Genomic DNA, 23,896 nt, shown 5'->3' on the forward strand with positions numbered 1-23,896 from the left:
GGAGTTCTATTGTCTTTCATTAAACGCCTTTTTTAGTAAAGACGATTCTTCAAAATCAGTTTCACGGAAATGACTGGAACACACAACAGTAGTTTTCGATAGTGTAAAACCTTTTCTGTTGATTTTCTTCACCCATGTTTTAAATCTTTGCAGTAACTTTTCTCCGTTCGCAAATACATGAAATGATACCCCCTTCTTCATGTTCTGTTTTTGTTGTTCCCTCTGAACACGAAAAATCGCAACACCACGGCATTTTAAACTGCATTACGATACAATTTCTTCTGTTTAGTCTACTGTAGTTCAAAATCGTTCATATAAAAGAAAATACGTCTACATAAAACCACAACATTGGTATGTGCTGGTTTTATGATTAAATGAAAAGCAAAACATGACTTCACACAATCATAACTAAGTCCGAAATTCTGTTCACGTTTACTACGGCGAGAGAAGATTATTTTAATATAAAGCGCTGCGCTGCGCTGCACTCGCCGATGTTCTCGGTCTACTACGCAATCACACCAGCTCTGTGGCTGTGACGTCATAAGTATTTGTGCGGAGTCAGTAACTCAAGAACCATGCCTCGCATTGACATGCGGCAAATTACATTCTACTTAGATTGAAAAACGTGTTTGATTAAAGCCAACTTAATTTTATCGTGGACTGCTCCTTTAATGTTGAACCTGTGATACGAAATGAAGCCACCCACCGCAAAATTGTATTCCGAGTTGGAATCCTAGCATGACATCCGATGTCGAAATGAGTCGTGAGTGACGATAACAGACTCTTCATTTTTCAAAAAATGTCTCTACGATGAAAGCACGTTGTTCGCCAGACCAACACCATGTTCTCAACTGAAACTGCATTCTCTGGCTGACCCAACAGTCGTGGTCCCCATCACTGTATCCCTCACCTCGCTGCGTATCGATAGTTTGAAATCCATCCATTTTTCTGACGCACCCTTTAGTAAGATTACACAAAAAATATAAAAATAAACATTTCACACTTCACATCCGTTTTATATAAAAAAATACGTCAAGATATTCAGAAGACTTTGTTACTTAAAAAAAAATACTGAGGGAAGTCTTCAGTTTTAATTTAAATAATTACCATATATGGATAATTTCCTGAATAATATGAGAATTACAGAAAGTTCATAAATTTGCAAGAATTTAATGCCCTTTTTATTTACAAACATTGTACAGTAAAAGGTAAAAGGTAAAGGTATCCCCGTAACATGCCATGAAGGCACTTGGGGGGCATGGAGGTAGAGCCCCATGCTTTCCATGACCTCGGCACTAGAATGAGGTGGTGTGGTTGGCACCACGCTCTGACCGCCTTTTACCCCCGGGAAAGACCCGGTACTCAATTTTATAGGAGGCTGAGTGAACCTCGGGGCCGTTCTGAAAGTTTGGCAACGAGAAAAAATCCTGTCACCACCTGGGATCGAACCCCGGACCTTTCAGTCCGTAGCCAGCTGCTCTACCAACTGAGCTACCCGGTACGGTATGTGCACAATTTATTTAATATGATTAATAATAATATTTAATGATAACTTGTTTTCATAAATGTTATCTGCTTCAGAAACCACTTACTCGCAAAGAAAAAGGCTGGTTGAAGTCTATCCTCATCATGCCGTAGTTGGAATTCAGAACTGACCACACACTCTTCATAGCCTTCCCAAACGTCTCCATTTGCTTGGGTTGACCCAACTGCTCTCTAACAAAGTTTCCATCAACGAGTTTCTCATAATTAACACTCACAGGGACTAGCAATGCATCTTCAATTGTTCCATCCATATACGCATCCACAATGACACTCAAAAGACCACCTGCAAAAATAGCAAAATAGCTAGTAAAATCAAACAAGAACCTTACAATTTTAACATGCCAGCCATTTACCTATCAGTCAACAAACCATAGTCAATATTATTATAATAGTACATTATGCAACGAGCCTATAATGGTAGTAATTAAGACGCGAGTATGTTTATGAAACAACCATAAGCGAGTTTCATAATTTTCATACGAGCATTTTAATTACCATTATAGGCAAGTTTCATACGGCTTTTTATGCTCGAACATATTTATAACTTGAAATTATTCATAAGTATTCATGTTATTCTTATCTGACTGGGGAGCGGAACTGACCTTGTGCAATATCTCGTAAATTGTGAGATTTGCGCAGACGCGAAAGTATTGATTTTTTCCGAGAAACAAATGTCATTGACCTTGATATAATCTAGAGAGTAAAATAAACATTAATCTTGATATAGCCTTGAAATTGATTTAGACATTGAAAAACGAGATGACAAATTGAATTTATTTGAATATTATTTACAATTAACGCTAATTATTATAGTAACAGAACATAACCTTCTGCGACAGTATTGGATTTCCAGTCTCCGTGATGTTTTGCTAGTTATCTTTTGATTGCATATCCGAGAATAATCGATACTTGCACTTTCATATTGCTACAATGGTGTTTTCTGATTGGTGGAACACCTGAACTTTAATGAATAGGTGTACTTTAATGAGGTCCATTAAAGGGCTGCTACCAGGTGTATAATTCGTACATTTCGGCATGGTCAAGCATAAAATATTTTTATTTATTTCTTTAATTTTTACTTTATGTGTAAATTGTATTTATTAAAACTTAACATTAATGTTATGTTGATTGACCAGCCTCATGGGCTAGTGGACAGAGTTTTGACTACAGTTCATGAGGTCCTGGGTTCGATTCTCGGTTAGAACACAGACATTTTTTTCTTAAAGGGGAATGTTCCTGTGTTCGTCCATGGTCTGGAAATTAGGTTAGACTTAGGTTTAAGACCGCTCCCGGCACTTCATAATCATCCTATCATAATAACATTGGGGCAGCGTAACTCCACCTTCCAGGTGACCCAACCTCAGAAGTGGGTTACAAATAAGCCAGTGCCAGGAGAGACCAGAAATGTCAAATGACAATCTGGTGGAATTGGTGAAGAAGAAGAAGAAGAAGAAGAAGAAGAAATTTTGATTAGTCCTGAATGAAGTATTGTACGAGTATTCTCATATTCAATTGAACTTCTCATTAATCTCCTTTTTGATTATTATGCAAGAACGGCTTGGCATTTTTAAGAGGTAGTCCTTTGAAGTAATAGTATTAAAGATAAATTCCAGTTTTTTATACTTGTTCCAAACGAGAAACGAGAGAGAATGGGGGCATAAAGGTAGAGCTCCATGCTTTGATGATCTCAGCACTAGACTAAGGTAATGTGGCCAGTACTATGTTCTGATCACCTTTTTATACTCACAGAAAAATTTTTAATACCTGTGATTCAACTCGGACTTTCCAGTCTGTAACCAGCTGAGGTACCTGACAGCCAGGGATAAGCAGCTTCAGAAAATTTCGAAACTCTTTTTGCGGTAATTTCAATTTCAAAACTCATTTCCCTAAACATTTACTGTTAAAGTAGAATTTATGTTATGAACATACAACATTTAGTAATCAGAATAAGATTCTTGATGTCTTGCATCAGATTTAAAATACAACAATAAAAAGGAACACAGTAACTGCTTTCCATTATTCTTACAATGAAATGCCATAAACTTGATCTTGTCAATGCTAAAAGATTATGGCAGTTAAATAATCTTACATAATGACACTGAAATTATAAAAATAGAATTTTGTATGCTGTTATTCAAGACATATGAAAAGCAATGGAAATACAATTTGGAAGTTTCTCTTTTAAAATCTATTTCAAATAGAGACTATAACATGTCAGTTGTATCTCCTCTCATTCACCTAGCTGAACAATTACTTGGGTTGATTTAACTGGAAATGGCATTAACTTTCTTATTTAAAATGGAACACTTTGTATTCTATCACATATCATTAGATTCAGAATTTGAAGACGAGTAAAATAAATTTAGAAATATCCAAAGTGTTCATCTGAAATTAGAAAGTTAATGTCATTTTTGGTTAAAACGGAAATGGCATTTAAATAACACTTGCAAATGTTTGTGTATTTTATATCACATAAATACTACCCCAAGTTTCACGTAAATAAATCGCAGCATAACTGTAAAATATCTATCTTTAAGAAGGGGGACAAGACTAACTGTAGTAACTTTCGAGGAATAACACTTTTCTTGACGTCGTACAAAAGTTTGTCCAATATTATTTTGAGAAGATTAACTCCATATGTAGATGAAATTATTGGGGATCATCAGTGTGGTTTTAGGCGTAATAGATCAACTATTGACCAGATATTTTGTATTCGACAGATAATGGAGGAAAAAATGGGAGTATAAGGGTACAGTACATCAGTTATTCGTAGATTTCAAAAAGGCATATGACTTGGTTAAAAGAGAAGTTTTATATGATATTCTTATTGAATTTGGTACTCCCAAGAAACTAGTTCGATTAATTAAAATGTGTCTCAGTGAAACGTATAGCAGAGTTCGTATAGGTCAGTTTCTGTCAGATGTGTTTCCAATTCACTGTGGGCTAAAGCAAGGAGATGCATTATCACCTTTACTTTTTAACTTTGCTCTAGACATCTAGAGTATGCCATTAGGAAAGTCCAGGATAACAGAGAGGGTTTGGAATTGAACGCGTTACATCAGCTGCTTGTCTATGAGGATGATGTGAATATGTTAGGAGAAAATCCACAAACGATTAGGGAAAACACGGGAATTTTACTGGAAGCAAGTAAAGAGATAGGTTTGGAAGTAAATCCCGAAAAGACAAAGTATATGATTATGTCTCGTGACGAGAATATCGTACGAAATGGAAATATAAAAATTGTAAATTTATCTTTTGAAGAGGCGGAGAAGTTCAAATATCTTGGAGCAACAGTAACAAATATAAATGATACTCGGGAGGAAATTAAATACAGAATAAATATGGGAAATGCGTGTTATTATTCGGTTGAGAAGCTTTTATCATCCAGTCTGCTGTCAAAAAATCTGAAAGTTAGAATTTATAAAACAGTTATATTACCGGTTGTTCTTTATGGTTGTGAAACTTGGACTCACACTTTGAGATAGGAACATAGATTAAGGATGTTTGAGAATAAGGTGCTTAGGAAAATATTTGGGGCTAAAAGGGATGAAGTTACAGGAGAATGGAGAAAGTTACACAACACAGAACTGCACGCATTGTATTCTTCACCTGACATAATTAGGAACATCAAATCCAGACGTTTGAGATGGGCAGGGCATGTAGCATGTATGGGCGAATCCAGAAATGTATATAGACTGTTAGTTGGGAGGCCAGAGGGAAAAAGACCTTTGGGGAGGCCGAGACATAGATGGGAAGATAATATTAAAATGGATTTGAGGAAGGTGGGATACGATGATAGAGAATGGATTAATCTTGCTCAGGATAGGGACCAGTGGCGGGCTTATGTGAGGGCGGCAATGAACCTCTGGGTTCCTTAAAAGCCAGTAAGTAAGTATAACTGTAAAATATATTTGGAATCTAGCAGAATCCAGTTACACCCAGTATAGCTATATAAGCATCAATGATAGCCTCTTGTGCAAGTAGTTATAGTGATCAGATCAAATTCTATCGTGGGAAAAATGAAGTTTTCTTTGCATAATCTAATTTCTTCGATATTCATTTTACCATTCCATGGAGGAAGTGTATAGCTATACCTCATTACAATAATCTGAACTCCATCCCAAAACAAAAACCACAAGAAATAGAAATTGAAAAGCAAAAACTAAAATACCTTTGGGCAAACAGGATTTGCCTGTCCTTGTGCGGCCACCTTCTATAAAGAACTCCAGGTTGTGACCTGCACGCAGGCATTCCATCATATATGTGTGCAGGACAGCACGGTAGACAGTGTCTCGTCGACCTTGCACTGGGTCCATTCTTCTCTTAATAAAGAAAGCCCCAAGTGCTCTGAGCATCCAACTGCAATAGCATTAAGAGAAGTGAGTGCATGTCATATGAAACTACACTATACTACAAACCACCTAAGAAAAACCCTGATGTAAACAAAAAGGCGGAATATGAGACAATGCCCAAATTTATATTAATGTTACAATTGGTTAATGACGTAAGCCTAGTAGGCCTACAGAAAAAGTAGTCCTAGTTAATATACTGGATATTACGGAAAAGAAATAAAAGATTTCTATAATCAGAATTCTATAATGAATAGAAGTTGCAATGTCTAGAAATCCGTCTTTACTAACAAAATCACGAAATTTATTAACTGCAATGGTAGGTGGACTTTCTTTGAACAGTACTCATAGCATTCAATAAAATTATGCCTCGCTTTGTAGACTAATTTACGTTGTTGATTGTATTATGCATGTTCATAAACAATTAAATAGTGATATAACATAGGGACTATGTGTCAAACAAAACAAACAATGAATCATTATCGGGCAGATAGTGAAAAAGCATGTGTTTCATTCATGACACGAAGAACCAAACAAAAAGCATAATTCACACTCTTGCCAAATACGACTGGCTGTTTTGTAATGAAATAGAATCTGTTTAATTCGAAATAGAGAATCCCTTTCATTATTTTCACAAATTGTAAACTTCTATGTCCGAAATTGATTTCTGTAACATGAAAAATGCATTAATAATAATCTATACGGTTTTGAGAACTATATGATTTTGAATATTGGTAGCACTGTATCTATTAATATGGTGCGATTCCTAGTCTTAGTTCTGAACATATCTTGTCATTAGCCAAACTATACAATATGCACATGCTAATTTCCGCACTGTGATAGTAGTGAGAATCAGATTCAATATTTCAGCAGAGCAATACATTATTTTGTACTGCCACGTTTGTTGAGATTAGGTTTTTTCTTAGGTGATTTATAATATGCATATGTCATCTGTAAGGAGCGGATTCTTATGTAATTGAATATTCTTTTTGCGTGTGATAAAACACAATTAACAAAATTAAACATTCCGAACATGAAGTTTCAAGTTTAAAAACCGAATTTTATTTCACATAAAAACACACATTTTCACAAAAAAATCATGTAAATACATATTTTCAGGAAATGTATTATAAATACATAAATCTTGGAGATTTTTTACTTAAATAATTTTTTTACAAGAACTTTTAAATATTTTAAAACTAAATCAATTATATCACTCAGAAGTACGTTATCTTTTTAAGAATTCTTGGTTGTTTCGTGTTTCAATGGGCTGTGTGGTGTATCCATTTTCGTAATAGTATCGCCTCAAGTTCTGAGAACTTCTAGGCAGCATATCAGTGTTATTGGTAGAGAATAAATTAACATAGACAAGGAGGAGAGATCTTGCAACACATAATTAGGAATGTTTATTGTTGCTGAAGATGATTTCATTCGACGCTTTGTTTGTGAAACACAACAGATAAGAGCTCGGGTATGAACATTATTTAATTTAAACAAATCTCTCGCCTCTCGCTCATGCCCATCAAGTAAGGCAATACGTCTTGTTGTGATTCCCTGTTATTGGGCTTCGTCAATCGATATCCTTCAAGATATACTGATAGATGGTTGTTTAAAAAACGATTTGGCTTTCCTATTAGCAAATCTAAGCTTTTTGTGTGACACCATAAAAAAAAAAAACTCGAAACATCCAAAAACCTGTTGTCTGAAACAGGGAGGTGCGTGCCGTGGAAATTAAACTAGACTCGCTACCAGGTTCAGAAGCACAATTACTAAGGGACAAATTCCAGAATGTGTTTGGGAAAAACAGTGGATATAAAAAAATGTGTAAATTTGTTCAAGTATTGGAGGTTGTGCCTGTAAGTGAAATTGACGGTGTAGGTGTTTGTGACATTCCTCTCTTTAAATATGCACGTCTGACGTCCTGTAATGTGGAAAGATCGTTTTCACAGTATAAGTCGTTGTTCAGAGGTAATCGGCATGTATTTGTGATGGAGAATTTGGAGATGACCTTTGTTGTTCACTGCAATTCTCGGCTAACTACTAGCACTAAAGTGTGGTTGGTGAGTACCTAGTAATATATATATTTTTTCAAGCTAAGTAAAGTATTTTTGTCATTTAAAACAAAGTATTTTTTCATTTTTAGCAAATATTTTCGTACTTTTTAGCACATAAAAAATAAATATATTTAAATTTTTCAGCACATAAAAATCCGCTCCCTAGTCATCTGTCACTCAACCTACCCAATGAGGGGAATCCTGAGGTTGTCTCCAGCAGCCACCAGAGGAGGACGAATATTGTTGTTGAGCAGAATAAACGAGGTGAGAATGTAGTCGAGATGGCTGCGATGGGAGGGCAGGAAGATAAGGGGTAGCCCCGTGTCACTTGCCTTCTTCAGCATCTGGATCTGTGCAGGATGTGCCACTACAGACGTGAGGAAGCAGGGCAGCAGCTTGTACAGGAGCCATGACGTTACCCTGCAACGCAGCAAATTGGGAAAGTCAGCCGTCTATAAGATTATATTTAAAGAATTAAAAATAGGTAGATATACCGAAATTGTTATTTAGAAACACCTATTCCTTGTGTATGTACGTATTTATTCACACTGCAATGGGTATATACCTGGTGGCAGTGATAACTAACTACACTCAATAATGACAATAATAAACTTATTAATTAAAAATACAATTAATAATAATAATAATAATTAATACTAATAATAATTTATAATAATAATAATAATAATAACAATAATAATAATAATAATAATAATAACAACAACAACAGGGAATATCCTAAATTAAATGAAGCACGATCACTTAAAATAACATTTAAAATAAATCTGTTGTAGTTTTCTAATGCCAGGCATTTGACAATAAAGTCACTTGACCTCTTGCATTCAAATATTTTTCAAAGATATTATCATGACCAGCCAATGAAGCACAGATTTTGAGGTGTTAAAATAAATCTAATTTATATCTTAAACCTAAGTTCGAACTAAATCCACGAGTATGATATGTTCATATCTGCACAAGTACCTTTCAACATTACACTCATTTCGCTGTCAACTCACTCACTGCACTGGAACTACGACACATTTCACTGATTCTACCCTGATTTCACTAACACTTCAAAAACATTTCACTGTTCAAATACTTTGCACTGCCACTATAAACTATAAAGCTTCACTGACAGGAACACGTTTCACTTACACAACACACTTCACTGACATAACATAATTCTTCACTGATACAACACTTACTTACTTACAAATGGCTTTTAAGGAACCCGAAGGTTCATTGCCGCCCTCACATAAGCCCGCCAGTGGTCCCTATCCTGTGCAAGATTAATCCAGTCTCTATCATCATACCCCACCTCCCTCAAATCCATTTTAATATTATCCTCCCATCTACGTCTCGGCCTCCCTAAAGGTCTTTTTCCCTCCGGTCTCCCAACTAACACTCTATATGCATTTCTGGATTCGCCCATACGTGCTACATGCCCTGCCCATCTCAAACGTCTGGATTTAATGTTCCTAATTATGTCAGGTGAAGAATACAATGCATGCAGTTCTGTGTTGTGTAACTTTCTCCTTTCTCCTGTAACTTCATCCCGCTTAGCCCCATATATTTTCCTAAGAACCTTATTCTCAAACACCCTTAACCTATGTTCCTCTCTCAGAGTGAGAGTCAAAGTTTCACAACCATACAGAACAACCGGTAATATAACTGTTTTATAAATTCTAACTTTCAGATTTTTGGACTGATACAACACTTCAATAACAAAATATCATTTACACCCTTTAAATACTGTGTATAATTACCGTCTATTAGTAAACTCCTTAAGTCTATTTTTTAATACATTTTTGGTTGTTGGTAAAGCCTTTAGTAAGTCTGCAGGTAAAGCATTCCAGTCCCTGATAGTACAATTGAGAAAAGAAAACTTTCAGAAAAGAAAACTTTCGACTGATAACTATTTTTACTACTAGAATTTCTCTAGGAAGTCAGATGAGAACCTTTAAAAGCAACAATAAACATTATACGAGGGGCGTCCGAAAAGTAAGTTTCCCTATTTTATCAGTCTGATTAGGGACAAGCATCAAGCCTGCAGCAATAGGGGAACTTTCGTACGGATGTAGTAGCTGCTCTGAATTTTTCCTTAGCCTGGCCGATTGTTTGCTAGCTTCCTGGCCGTTAACATGGAGCTACCTCTCCTGTCCTGCATGTGGTGTGTCAGACAGCAGCCAGGTGCAAATGTAGAGAACGTCTATGGAGATAAAGCAATGACTCTTCACCAAAGGAAACATACTTCAATCCCTGGCAGATTTTGAAAGGGTGAAATAAGTGGTTGTGAGACATGTTTTAGTAAGTCCATCATTGCCTTGTCATAATCTCATCCACTCTTACTAGTTTCTGTATTTTAAAAGCGGCAGTGAATAAATAAAATTTATCCATGACCATAACGAAAAACATGCCTTTACCAACTACTTTTGCGTTTGTAAAGTAGGCTTTTATTCAACATTACTTTATTCCACTAGTGAGATAAAGACTTTACCTCACAGTTTGAACTTTATCTCACAGTTCATTAGTATGTTCCTAGTACCCGGGTACACACGTATACTTATCCATTCAACTATTACTCAAGAAGTTAATATATTAGTTACTAGATGTCACTACCTCTACTTCTTTATTACCATTTCTTAAATATACATACACTCAATCTCCTTCTCTTTTCTCTATCTACTACGTCGTAATTTGTGCATTGCATCCATATCTAATATGTATTTTTTTTTTTAATTTGTAATAATTTACCTTTTGGGAGGTGAGGAGACTTGAACCTGCGAAGTTGGGTTTATAGGATTTTATAACAACACGCCTTAGTCAACTGAGCTAAACAGACACGATGACTAATTACGTTTTAATATTCCTCTTAAGTTTACAGAAGTAAAATGTGAAATTATTTTAATCACATTAGTCCCATGAACACTTCTAAATAATCCCTGAAACTTCAAAAAGATGAAAAGACACGTTTAAAATGAAAAAAATATATATTAAAATTATATAATTAATTATAATTTGTTATTTATCCAACACCTTTAATACCATTCTTCACTAATCATGGCCTCCTACATCATGACCTACCTAGTAAATGTATCGATTCTAAAATCCATGCCATGATATGTGATTATATGAGGACTTATTTTCAACATATTTTCTTTTATAAAACAGGATTTTTCGTTATGGTCATGGATAAAATTACGTATGGCACTTGTGAGCGTGATCTTTATTGCGCTCGTGTAATTTAAGCACTCGGCTGACACCTCGTGCTTAAATTTTTCCACTCACGCAATAATGATGCACTTACCTCACAAGTACCATAAGTAACTAATTTATGATTAGTGAGTGAAATTTTTTTAAAAGTCTTCAGTTTTTAATAACAGAATCGTCCTTAGAGTAAAGTCCTTCTTGGCTTCCTATGTAACTCCCATCCTGAACCCCAAATCTTTTTGGCAACATTCCTGCATATGAACTTGAATATGACTCACCTTAAGAAGAAATCCGACATTGTGGATCGCATGTCCCATAGTATCTTTGTAGCCCTGGCTTCATGCCTCTGCAGCAATCCTGTATAATTGGGGTCATCTCCGTCAACAGGTTTACCGTAGTCTAACTGTGCTGCAGCTTCCACAGCCTGCCTCAACCGTTCGTCACGTAAAACTGTAGGAGCAAGCTGAGGGTATTCGTACTTCTTGATTCGGTACACGGTCGATAGATGACAGAAGGTTCGTGCCATACAGCTGTTTCCACAGCTCTCAGCATCCACATCCAACACATTGCGCATCCAACGGTCTTGGTGGACTTTGGCCACCACCGAGTTCTGCGAGACAAAAGCACAGATTCCATGAGCTGCATAAGACTTCACTCCAGTAAAATCTAATATAAAAACTTACCCGGTGTATGAAGCCACGCCACTCACACGACATCACTGCAAGTGTAGCTAAATATAAGATAGTGACTCTGCTACTAAGTGGGCCCACTGCCAAGTGCAGTTCTGTGCCAACACTAAAGCACACACAAAAACATTGCATCTTCTATTACCTGTACGAAAACATTGTATTTGTTCTACAGTCTCAACGAAAATACTCAGTGAAATATAACTATACACAAAAACATTGTACAGTAGAACTTGGTTATAACGACATCCAAGGGACCTTGAAAATTATGTTGTTATAAACAAGTGTCGTCATAACCGAGATTCATATTATCAGTCTAGTGAGGTGGAAAATGAAAAATAATAAACATAATTAGGCTTATTTTAGATTTATGTATTCACTTTTAAGCATACCATGAACACAATAAAATACATGTGCAATTATAAATACAGTATTCTGTATTAAAACAGTTTGTTCATTACTCACCAAACTTATTTACTGAGGAGTGAAGTAATCAGTCATTTTACTCTATTGTCTCCTGCTTGCCCAATATACACTTCCTAAATTAAATTCTATGTTCATTATTTCAGTTGCAATTTCACTGCTCCTTCTCCTAGCTTCATAGAAATGTTCACAATTTTAATGGCTTCTAAAGTGTCACTCACTTCTTTTAGTGGCCATACTGCGTTAAAATGCGTGCACTTAGTGAAAACTTCCTGTTTAAACTGACTGCATGCAGGTACCATTAATACCGCATGAATTCGGGCAGGTTACAATGAGGTGGGAAATCTGCCTGCATTCCAGAGGTCTATGATAGAAGAGAACAGTAAAGGATTTGCCAGATTTCAGCAAAATACTTTGGTACTTAGAAAATTGTATTCCAAACTGAGGTTGAAAATGACGTTATATGCGAGGTAGACGTGTATACGTTTGTCGTATTAAGCAAGGTAGGAAAGCATATGTCTTATGGGGAATTAGTTGGGACCACAGAATATTGGACGTTATAGGCGAGGTGTCGCACAAAACGAGGTCGCTATAACCAAGTTCTACTGTAGTCTTATCTTCATTACAACAGTATGTATTACTTATTATCTGTATTGATACCAATGGTATAAAATTGAGTACCAGGTCTTTCCCTGGGGTAAAAGGCGGTCAGACCGTGGTGCCGACCACACCACTTCATTCTAGTGCCGAGGTCATGCAAAACATGGGGCTCTACCTCCATGATTTCATGGCATATTACGGGGATACCTTTACCTTCACCTTTTTATCGATACCAATGGTGGTCAGGATGCGAATTAAGATTTCTGATGAGGGAGGGGTAGAATCCTAGGTGGAGAATACCATACATAAAATTATTGTTATCCTCATTCAATACGGCTCAATGCTTGGTTGCACTGAGTTGCTTGTCTTGCATCTTGATTATAATAATAATTATATCTATAAGCAGGCTTAAGATAAGATGTGTAATTCCTAAATTATTGATTGTTGTCAGCTTGCCGGTGATGATAATATATCAATATTATTTTCTTTGTTTACTTTATACTGTACTTTATAAAGCATACTCGTATTAAAACAATTATATTTTGTGAAGGGAGATAGAAATTATCCCTGGCAGGGATGTTAATATGAATTTATGAGAGGGGGATTACTTTGCAACAGGGGGGAAATTCGCCATCTACCCCGTTAATTCACACCCTGATGGTGGTAGTAATTAAAATATATTGGGTGGACCTGGCTGAAACTTGAAATAAGTCTTTACCTTCAACTACATTTAGTTAATTTTTTTTTTTTTTCCGTTGTTGGTAACTCTATAGCATCTATTAGATGCTTTATGGATGTGCTAACAGATGGAGTTACTTGCCAACAATGTGACGCTGAAACGTGTGTTCAGGTTACTGCCCAGCGACAGTCCTGATGTATTTTTATTTGTGATGATTGGTTAATTAATATTAACCCGGCACACTCACAATCACACAAAGTTAATAAATTATATATCATTATTTATATAAGTAGGGTGAAAAGTCAGACGAAAATACCTTCATATCTTAATGACGTTTAACTGATTACATTTATTAAAAAATTTTCATAGATGCAATGATATAAAAAGAAACTGCATTTATTATGAGTATCACACTGTACTGTGAAAAGTAAATAACGTATAGATAATTGACGTTAAGTAGCAGTCTAACAATATTCTTTGGCAAAAGTGCTTAACTAAAAAACTGATAGCTCAACAAAAGCTTTTAGACGGTCATGTAACTTCATTATTAAGAGTACCGAAACTTTCAAATTATTTTATTCTACGTTATTTAAAAAATAACCAAATTTATCTAAAATTGTGAATGCTACTATTTATATTAACATCAAGAAATCATTGCATATTGTTACATGTTTTTGCATGCATACACCTCTCAGGCCTTAAGGGCTTCTATAATAAGCCAGTGAACATGATTTCCATTTTCGTTTAAAGTTTAAAAATATTTTTAACTATAGTAAACAAATTCTGGATGGGCCTGGGTCCATATGGCTCATCCGTTAAAATTGCCTAGTATAATATGCCTAAAATTGCAAGAAATCATATATTCGTATCCAGTACATCCTGTCTTGAAAATAATATGTTTTGACTGATACAGGAAACAATGTACCCTATTTAGTTACAATCTGCAAACATTCTCTCTATGGTTACCATCTTCATCAATACTTCGTACTTGTATACAGGGTGTCTAAAATAATAGATCGACAAATTATTGTGGTAGTAGTCACAGAGTAAAGAATATGCCAGTGAAAACTCAACAGTCCTATTTTACATATTTTCCAAGTTATCATTCTGTGAATTTGTTAAAAGTCCACTCTCAATAATGAAAGTTAAGACAATGTTTGAAAGGCCGAAAGACGGCAAAGAGTAAGTGTTATTTGTAGGAAAAACACTACTAATGTTTTGCTTCTTTTCGATCAAATGACTTCCATTTTTTTTAAACAGGTAACATTTATGTAAACTCAATAGGCACTGCATGAAGAGCTGTTTCTCTGATTCCGCGGCAAGTTTTTTTTATTTAGTTATTTAACGACGCTGTATCAACTATTCAGTTATTTAAAATCGATGGAATTGGTGATGGCGAGATGAGGCCGAGGATTCGCCGTAGATTACCTGACATTCGCCTTACGATGGGGAGGGCCTCGGAAAAAACCCAACCAGGTAATCAGCCCAAGCTACACCAGTGGCTCCGCGGAAAGTTAGCTAAACAGTTCGATGCTAGGTAGTATACATACGATGTACAACAACACACTGCCTAATCACAAATCATGTTCATTTGATATCTCAAGTATTTGAGTTTGAAGACTGAAACCTTTTATGTCTGTGCTTTTTTTTTTTAATTGAAGAATATTCCAAATATTTTGTCGGTTTATTTTTTAGACACTCTGAATAGCAACCATTAAAATATTTCCGTTACATTACAATGTCCATTAATAAAATGTGACTTGAATACTACTTTTATAATACAGTTTGTGCAAATATATTGTCCTAACTAAAATATTTAATTGGTTATCAGAAAACAAATATAATTTTATAAGAAGAATTAAGCAAATGTTAATTATACTTACTTTATTTTAATCACTTCACATAAAGTGCAATTATTATGAGGGTACTTAACTGCATAAATAAGAGCTGAGGAATTCATCTCATTCCACAAAATGTTACGTGTTACAAAAATTGTAGCTGTATACTGGCTTCTGTATATTATCATTGATGTGCTGATAATAAATAAATAAGTAAGTAAATAAATAAATAAATAAATAAATCACATATTATTGAAATGGCAATTATATTTTCAGTAAGTTTTAAAAACAGGCTACTACTGAAGTAATAGTGGGAACAATGTACTGTAATACAATTTCTTTAGCTTGTTGTCTTAGTGCTTCATTTTAAATTATAAAATTTGAATATTCATTAAAATACTGGCGAAGGGGGAGGGTCCTGACAAATGCCCACAATTCCTACGGGCAGCTCTGCACACTACCGTGTCTTTGCGTGTGTTGGCTCTTTATTTTTATTGGGTTATTTTACGACGCTGTATCAACATCTAGGTTATTTAGCGTCTGAATGAAATGAAGGTGATAATCCTGGTGAAATGAGTCCGGGGTCCAGCACCGAAAGTTACCTAGCATTTGCTCGTATTGGGTTGAGGGAAAACCCCGGAAAAAACCTCAACCAGGTAACTTGTCCCGACCGGGATTCGAACCCGGGCCACCTGGTTTCGCGGCCAGACGCGCTGACCGTTACTCCATAGGTGTGGACTGTTGGCTCTTATCAGCATGATAATCTTGAATATGATTATATTGTCTTGACTATTGTATTACATCCATGATAACATTCATAATGATTGTAAACAAAACAACACTTATCTTAAAGAAAACACTAAAGTCTACTCACTCTACTGTTGGCAGTGCAGGTGTTACAGCATAGTCCCATAAAGGGGCGTGTCTCCTTAGTTAGATCTATCTGCCACGACTCCTCCTTAATATCCAGAAGGTCCCCAGACTTCGACTGCAATTTAGTTCATTATTAGTACTGTATCCTTTGACACTTAGTCGTGATATGTTTCAAACCAAGTTTTAAGGGCCGAATTCATAGTCAACACTTATCGTAAGGAAACACTTAAGGAGTTGCTTATAATAATTTCCAATTCATAAATCCCACTGAAGTGAACACTTATTCAAATAAGGTAGCTTGTCAGTTTACTCAAGTGTTTCCTCATATGCATTGTAATCAGCTGATTCGGTATACAGTAGATGATGATTATGATTTGATTTAATTTAATTTATTGAGTTCTGTAATTAAAATGAAAATGAGTTTCGGCAAGCAAAAGATATATCAGAAATATGGAAAACCCTTTAGAGATGTATAATGATCAACAATTTAAGAGGAGATACCATTTCGACAAGAACACTGTTGTGAATATTCTGGTGTCTCTCATTAAAATTCACAATACAACCATGAGGCTTACCGATTTCGCCACTGCTGAAAGTACTGGTTGCTTTGAGATTTTATGATACAGCAGCATTTAGGTAGATTTAAGTGGCATTTTTTTTCGAAAAGTATTCACGTCCCAACAAAGTGTTATTTGCATTTTTGTTTGTATTCTACCAAAGAATAAGCTGTTAAAATTTGCGTAATTATATCATTTCCACTTTGTTTACCATGAACATAACTGAAAAATAAATTAAAACGATTTACTTACAGGAATATTTCCGGAGTTTGCATTAAACTCAACTGCAATTTTGTTCCATGTCAATTTCTTCTTTTGGAGAGAACAATTGAAGGGTACACGGGAAAAACGATCAAGGTCAATCAAAAATCGAAATTGAGTTAATAATGCCATCTTATAGTGGAAAGGAAGTACTATCATGTGGTCTAGCTAGTAATAAGAAATCATCGTTCTTGACATTCCACTACGTCAATTTCTATTAAATACACACATAACAAAGTATTAAGTGCTTAAACTTTAAAATTCGTTTTTCTCGAAACTTTCTAAAATGGACCTTGATCGTTATTCCCATGTACCCTTCAATTATTATTATCAATTTTTTTTTCCTTTCGACGATATCTCCATATTTCATAACTAGTTATCTTAGCTCACTTCCTTCTTTTCTGTAAAATGATTTCTGGACATCTTGTATAATTTTTAGCTCTATAATATTTACTTCTGTATTTGTGTATGACAATAATGCCGACTTAACAATTTGAAGGCGCTGGAAAACAATTGAATGTAGGAAAGCGCTCACGTCTAGCCATGTTGCCATATTTCTTTCGATGTCAAGGGAATGTTCAGGGCATATGAATGAGTAGCGTCTCTGCAATACGATCTGAAATAAGTGCTAAGGAAATGCTCATTACTTAAGTGTTTCCTCATTTTATAAGTGACGACTATGAATTCGGCCCGTAGTCTCACCTCTCTGGAAGCCTCCCTGGCCAGAGCGCGCTTTCTCTGTCTTTCTTGGTGACCATATCGACGGAGTCCCGTGTATGAAAGGTTCACCTGTTCACTGCGACTCTCCCACTTGGCGTACACGTCCTGCAGGCGTGCAGACAGCACGTCCACCATCCTATGGGCCCTGGAGCGAGACATGATGATAACAGTATAAGTAACACGTAAACAAAGGTGCGCTACTGTACCTAACACAGTGCATGGCAACAGATGCTTCAAGTGACAGCAGGTCAATGTTTGAGAACCTCAGTGCAAACTGATCAAAGTCAAACGTTCGGCTATGATACGAAAAAACTGCGATATCACAAAACACACAATGAACTAAAACACTTCTTTCAAGAATAAGAAAAGAGAAAGAACGGAGTCCACAGTTCAATTGTTTTTCACATTGCTTTACACTAATGAAGTCTGATCTTGACCAACATAGATGTATCACGTGCTTTTTCCTGAACTAATCTTCGTTGTATTAATATTTTCTTCAAGTACCGTACTTTCATACAAGACAAAGGAATCAGCTTAACAGAGGTTACTAGAAATGCACGGAGAAAGCTTAATTGTATTCATCCTACAATTCATGTATTATCGCAATAAAAACTAAGAAAAACTGAGAACAAACAGGTCAATGTTACTTATGTCCCGCCCACTATAGAGACAGGCCAATTTTACACACATTTAGTATAACTTGTTGCTTCTTTGACAGGTTAGGTTTGGTTAGTTTAGGTTTTTGTTATAGCCTACCTTGCATATACGATCATAGCGCAACATTGGCAGTGATAAAAGTGAAATATTCGTTCAGTGGGCGTTGGATACTCTACATTCACCAAAAAACTTAAAGAGTTCTAAAATGAATGCAACAGAAAAGAAATGGAAACCACGGTGAATATGAAATGTGTGCAGTTTTGGTCACTACCCGGAGAGGGGGGGGGGAATCGAAAAAGTAAACAACTTGTGCACGATGAAAAACACTGAACTCATTCCTAGTCTTAAGACAGCAATACAATCCAATTTAATATTTAATACCGTTTTTCGTTAACATAAACTGATGATAAATTGATAACTATAACACACTATCTTTTACTCTGTGTAACTTCAAGATACAGTGTTCAAAATGAAACATATGCTATAGACTGCGTATTCATTTGGAGCGTGCTTTTAACTGTGATACAAGAAAACGGAATCAGCTCAGCGTGTTAAGGTCAGTGGCATACAGTACTTTCATAAACATGACACTAGATGGCGTGAAGCGGTCAACGCCACGCATGGGTTGATTCTTTCTGCACATCTATTTATGTACTTATTAACGCAATGAGATTTTTCAATTAAAGTTACATTTTGTACATCTATTAGGAAAGGGAGAAATGCCCATATTTACAAATTATAGAGCCTGTTGAATTTGTAGAAAGTATATGATTATGTCTCGTGACGAGAATATTGTACGAAATGGAAATATAAAAATTGGATCTTTTGAAGAGGTGGAGAAGTTCAAATATCTTGGAGCAACAGTAAAAAATATAAATGATACTCGGGAGGAAATTAAACACAGAATAAATATGGGAAATGCCTGTTATTATTCGGTTGAGAAGCTTTCATCATCCAGCCTGCTGTCAAAAAATCTGAAAGTTAGAATTTATAAAACAGTTATATTACCGATTGTTCTTTACGGTTGTGAAACTTGGACTCTCGCTTTGAGAGAGGAACATAGGTTAAGGATGTTTGAGAATAAAGTGCTTAGGAAAATATTTGGGGCTAAGAGGGATGAAGTTACAGGAGAATGGAGAAAGTTACACAACACAGAACTGCACGCATTGTATCCTTCACCTGACATAATTAGGAACATTAATTCCAGACGTTTGAGATGGGCGAATCCATTAATGCATATAGAATGTTAGTTGGGAGGCCGGAGGGAAAAAGACCTTTAGGGAGGCCGAGACGTAGATGGGAAGATAATATTAAAATGAATTTGAGGGAGGTGGGATATGATGCTAGAGAATGGATTAATCTTGCTCAGGATAGGACCAATGGCGGGCTTATGTGAAGGCGGCAATGAACCTCCGGGTTCCTTTCAAGCCAGTAAGTAAGTTGGATTTGTAGAACAACTAATTTTAATGGACTATAACATCTCAAAATCCTCTGACTGAGGTTCTGGCTGATATGTACCTCTATTATCAGGTAGTACATCTCACTTGACGATATGTGTCAGAAGAACAACTCTCTGGTGGGAGGGCAAAAGGGCTTAAGTCACTCTATGCAAAATTTACAGAAGGAATTTTCAAAGATTTAAACAACTGCTGCAAATCCTAAAAGTGACATATTTCGGCTATTTCATGATTTTCTTTATTGCTGATGTCACTGGTTTTAGAATCTCTTTTAGGAAACGTGTTTAATGAAGGAAATCTTAGATCACAACAATAATGACTTAAGCTCTTTTGCCCGTCCTCTGGAGAACTGTTTGTGTGCATCTGAAGTCTGATTAGTATAACATAAACTAATTAGTATAACATAAACTAATGAGCGATGTATGCAATGGAGGGGGAAAGGAACTGGCCACCCTACCCCATTATCTCCTGGCCTAGTTACCTCATAAGTGGTGCTTTTTGGTATCATTTGTGAGGTTCAGACCTGTCTTCGGACAGTTGACTAAACCAGTGGTTCCCAACCGTTGTGTCGCGACGCGCAGCCTCATGGAGTGCGTCGCGAAATTTTGGAATTTAAATAGTACATTATGCAACGAGCCTATAATGATAGTAATTAAGAAGCGAGTATGGATGTTTATGAAACGAGCGCAAGCGAGTTTCATAATTTTCATACGAGCTTCTTAATTACCATTATAGGCGAGTTTCATACAATTTTTTATGCTCAACCATATTTCTTACTTGAAATTATTCAGATGTATACATTTTATTTGTATCTGACAAGATCGGAAGTGACCTTGTTCTAGGTCGTGAATTGTGAGATGTGCGCAGACGCGAAGGTATTGATTTTTTCCGAGGAACAATAATGTCATTGATCTTGATGTAATCCCGTTAAACTTGATATAACCTTGATTATTGAATTCGACATTGAAAAACGAGATGGCAAATTGAAATTATTTGAATATTATTTACAATTAACGCTAATTATTATAGTAACAGAACATAACCTTCTGCGACAGTATTGGATTTCCAGCCTCCGTGACTTTTCGCTAATTCTCTTTCGATTGCATATCCGAGAATAATCGATACTTGCGGTTTTATAACGGTACAAAGCTGACTTGTCATTGGCTGAACATCTGTAAGCTGAGTTGTCATTGGCTGAACACCTGTACTTTAATGAGTAGGTGTACTTTAATGGCATGCATTAAAGGACTGGTACCAGGTGTATAATTACTACATTTCGGCATGGTCGAGCATAAAATATATTTTATGCCATCCAGAAAGTCTCTTTACAACGCATTTTTTTTACAACGAAGACTGTGATATGATTAATTTTATTTTGAGACAGACTTCACCAATGAAACAATGCTAAGTTTAATTTTTTCTGCCTGACGATAATTCGAATGAAAGTGAACACCAGAAACAATGATTAGTAATTTGTTTACTTTTCCCACTCAGTAATAAACAGAGTTTAGAATCGTCAGAACATATTGGTCAGTTTCAGTATATATGTGAGAGCGCGACTAGGCTATTTTATCAAAAGTGCTTTTTTTAGATTTTATCATGGACAAATTTTAATTCGAAAAAGACAATCTGAATCGAGTTCTGGGTTAGATGACAGCAGTTCTAATTCAAATAATGTGAGCGAAAATTCCCTTCAGGGTTCACAAAAACGCACCGCACCACGTCTCGTAAATATGATGAATACTTGCAATATGGTTTTGTGCGAGATCGTGCGTATTTGCTTGCTTTCCGCACACAACCAATACGCGGTAAGTGTGAAATACCACATTCAGTATTCCCAACCTAACACACATAACAATTTCCCTATTCTTACCGCTTAAGCGTCATATTCATTTTACTGCTTTAGGCTTTTAACATATTATTTTTAAAGACGTTCAATATAGTAATAATTATAAATTGGAAACTTACCACTGCAATTTCACCTAAATTGCACTGTTAATTATTGTTTTTAAATATTTGCAAAAATTAAGTAAACTCTACAACACCACAAAAGTTACTGCATTTGTAATGCAAGTAACATTAAGGAAGCCGTGAAAAAATCAACAAGATTCCAGACTCAACATAGACTGGGGGAAAAAAAGACAGACGTATATCACGGCCTGCTGGAGTATAGTAAACACAGAAAACATTTTATAGGAACAATGTTGAAGATAGATATATTTGTTTTCCAAAGTTGCCGTCATTGAACAGAAACCAAGATGGAGATTTCATTGCAACTAATTAGAAATTCCTCTTTCAGGTATGTAATAAACGATCTTCGCACAAAATAATGTACGATACACGAGCGGTATGTTTGTTTTCATGTTCTCGGAAATTAAAAAAGCTCAACTACGTTTCGCTTTTTCAATCTTTTCCTCGAACATGAAAACGTCAACATACCGCTCTTGTAACGCATATTACTATTACGTGGCGTGGAGATGAATAAAAACAAAATCCCGAGTGTCCTATATGCGGAAATGTTAGTCAAATCAGTCGATGGTGCCGAATAAATTAAAAAGACATTTAGAATTGCCGTTTTCAACGTCATACTTGTGTGAATCAGCATTTTCTACTATAAAAATAGTGAAATCCAAAAAAAGGAACAGACTGCTGCATTTTGAAGATGACTTACGTGTTAGCCTGTCAATCACAAGGCCACGTATAGATAAACTCTGTGCAATCCACAAAGCGCAGACATCACATTATTTCAAATAGGTAAGTTTTCAAAAATGATAATACAAATCTTTTATCGGACATCCAGCATAGATAGGTTGGGATTTTTGACACATAAGTTTTTTTTTTATAATGCCACTCAAGTTGCTGCTTGCTTTTTTAGAATTTTCGATTGCGTATTGACATCGATCTATCTACAACACTGGATATCCGACACTACACAGAAGTTATAAGTGATTTTTTCTGGCGAAACGCGCTGGAACGGCGTTCCGGCACCTTTTTGTTTCATTCTTCATCACGGAATCGAAATATGTGTGAATAACTATGTTTTTAATACAATTTTTCTTTGAATTCCGCTTAGATCTTGAAAGTCTTAGTTGGAGGAAAAGGAGGTTAAAAACGACAAAATTCCCGGGCAGTGAACAGTAATCATCTCCACGTCCGCTATAAAATATTCTACACAGAGTTCCACAATCTTTTTCTACAGAAGAAAAGCACTATTTTTATTATTAATAAAACGAATAAGTTTGTCGCGATATCGTGGGTGTTCAGTAAAGTGTGTCGTCAGTCAAAGAAGATTGGGAGCTACTGGACTAAACAATATCTCAAATTAATAATTTTGAGAGTTAAATTTAACTTACTGGAGTTCATAATCGTGATAACTCCACGTTAACTTTTACACGTCGAAATTGTCAGAAAAAAAAAGATATAAAATCCTGTAAAGATGGAATTAAACATACGAACGCCTACACCTATTTGGAATTTTTCTCACGGAGTAACATAGAGGGTAATCTAATCACGTCGTCATCGTCGTCCTCATCATCATCATCATCATCATCATCATCATCATCATCATCATCATCATCATCATCATCATCATCTTTGAAAAGTTTAATCAATCTATGTCGGTTTCTTTCCCACCGAACAATAAGACTATTTTAATGTTAATCATTTTGCTATCGATCTTCCTCTTATTTTTCTTTCATTCATCTCTCATTTTATTATAGCTTTTGGTAATCTACAATCGGCCACCATTCCTACATGTCCATACCATTCTTATCTTTTCAGTTCTATTACACCTACTACAGTTTTCTCACTATCAATATTTCCTTATTTCAGCATATCTTATTCTTCTCTTTTTTATTTCCTTGCAGATTATTAAATTATTATTATTATTATTATTATTATTATTATTATTATTATTATTATTACTACTACTACTACTACTACTACTAAAGGACAACTCGTAAAAGACGAGAATGGGAACGTAAATTC

General features: G+C 35.6%; 1 protein-coding gene across 5 annotated transcripts in view; it reads right to left on the minus strand.

Moving 5' to 3' along the window:
- Positions 1 to 23,896, minus strand: part of mino (glycerol-3-phosphate acyltransferase mino) — a 206,870-nt gene that overhangs the window by 36,157 nt on the left and 146,817 nt on the right. For 4 of the 5 annotated variants that reach the window (XM_069834076.1, XM_069834075.1, XM_069834073.1 and 1 more), the window contains exons 2-7: positions 17,778 to 17,940; positions 16,259 to 16,372; positions 11,437 to 11,768; positions 8,135 to 8,368; positions 5,717 to 5,904; positions 1,593 to 1,828 (exon numbers count right to left, since the gene is read on the minus strand). In XM_069834076.1, coding sequence (XP_069690177.1) covers positions 1,593 to 1,828; positions 5,717 to 5,904; positions 8,135 to 8,368; positions 11,437 to 11,768; positions 16,259 to 16,372; positions 17,778 to 17,930 — 1,257 coding nt within the window. In that variant the 5' untranslated portion in view covers positions 17,931 to 17,940. Of the gene's footprint in view, positions 1 to 1,592; positions 1,829 to 5,716; positions 5,905 to 8,134; positions 8,369 to 11,436; positions 11,769 to 11,841; positions 11,898 to 16,258; positions 16,373 to 17,777; positions 17,941 to 23,896 lie in introns of those variants that run through there. The other variant, XM_069834077.1, reaches the window with a different exon arrangement.

The sequence above is a fragment of the Periplaneta americana genome, chromosome 8 (genome assembly GCF_040183065.1).
Source record: "Periplaneta americana isolate PAMFEO1 chromosome 8, P.americana_PAMFEO1_priV1, whole genome shotgun sequence".
In the NCBI taxonomy this organism is placed as follows: domain Eukaryota; kingdom Metazoa; phylum Arthropoda; class Insecta; order Blattodea; family Blattidae; genus Periplaneta; species Periplaneta americana.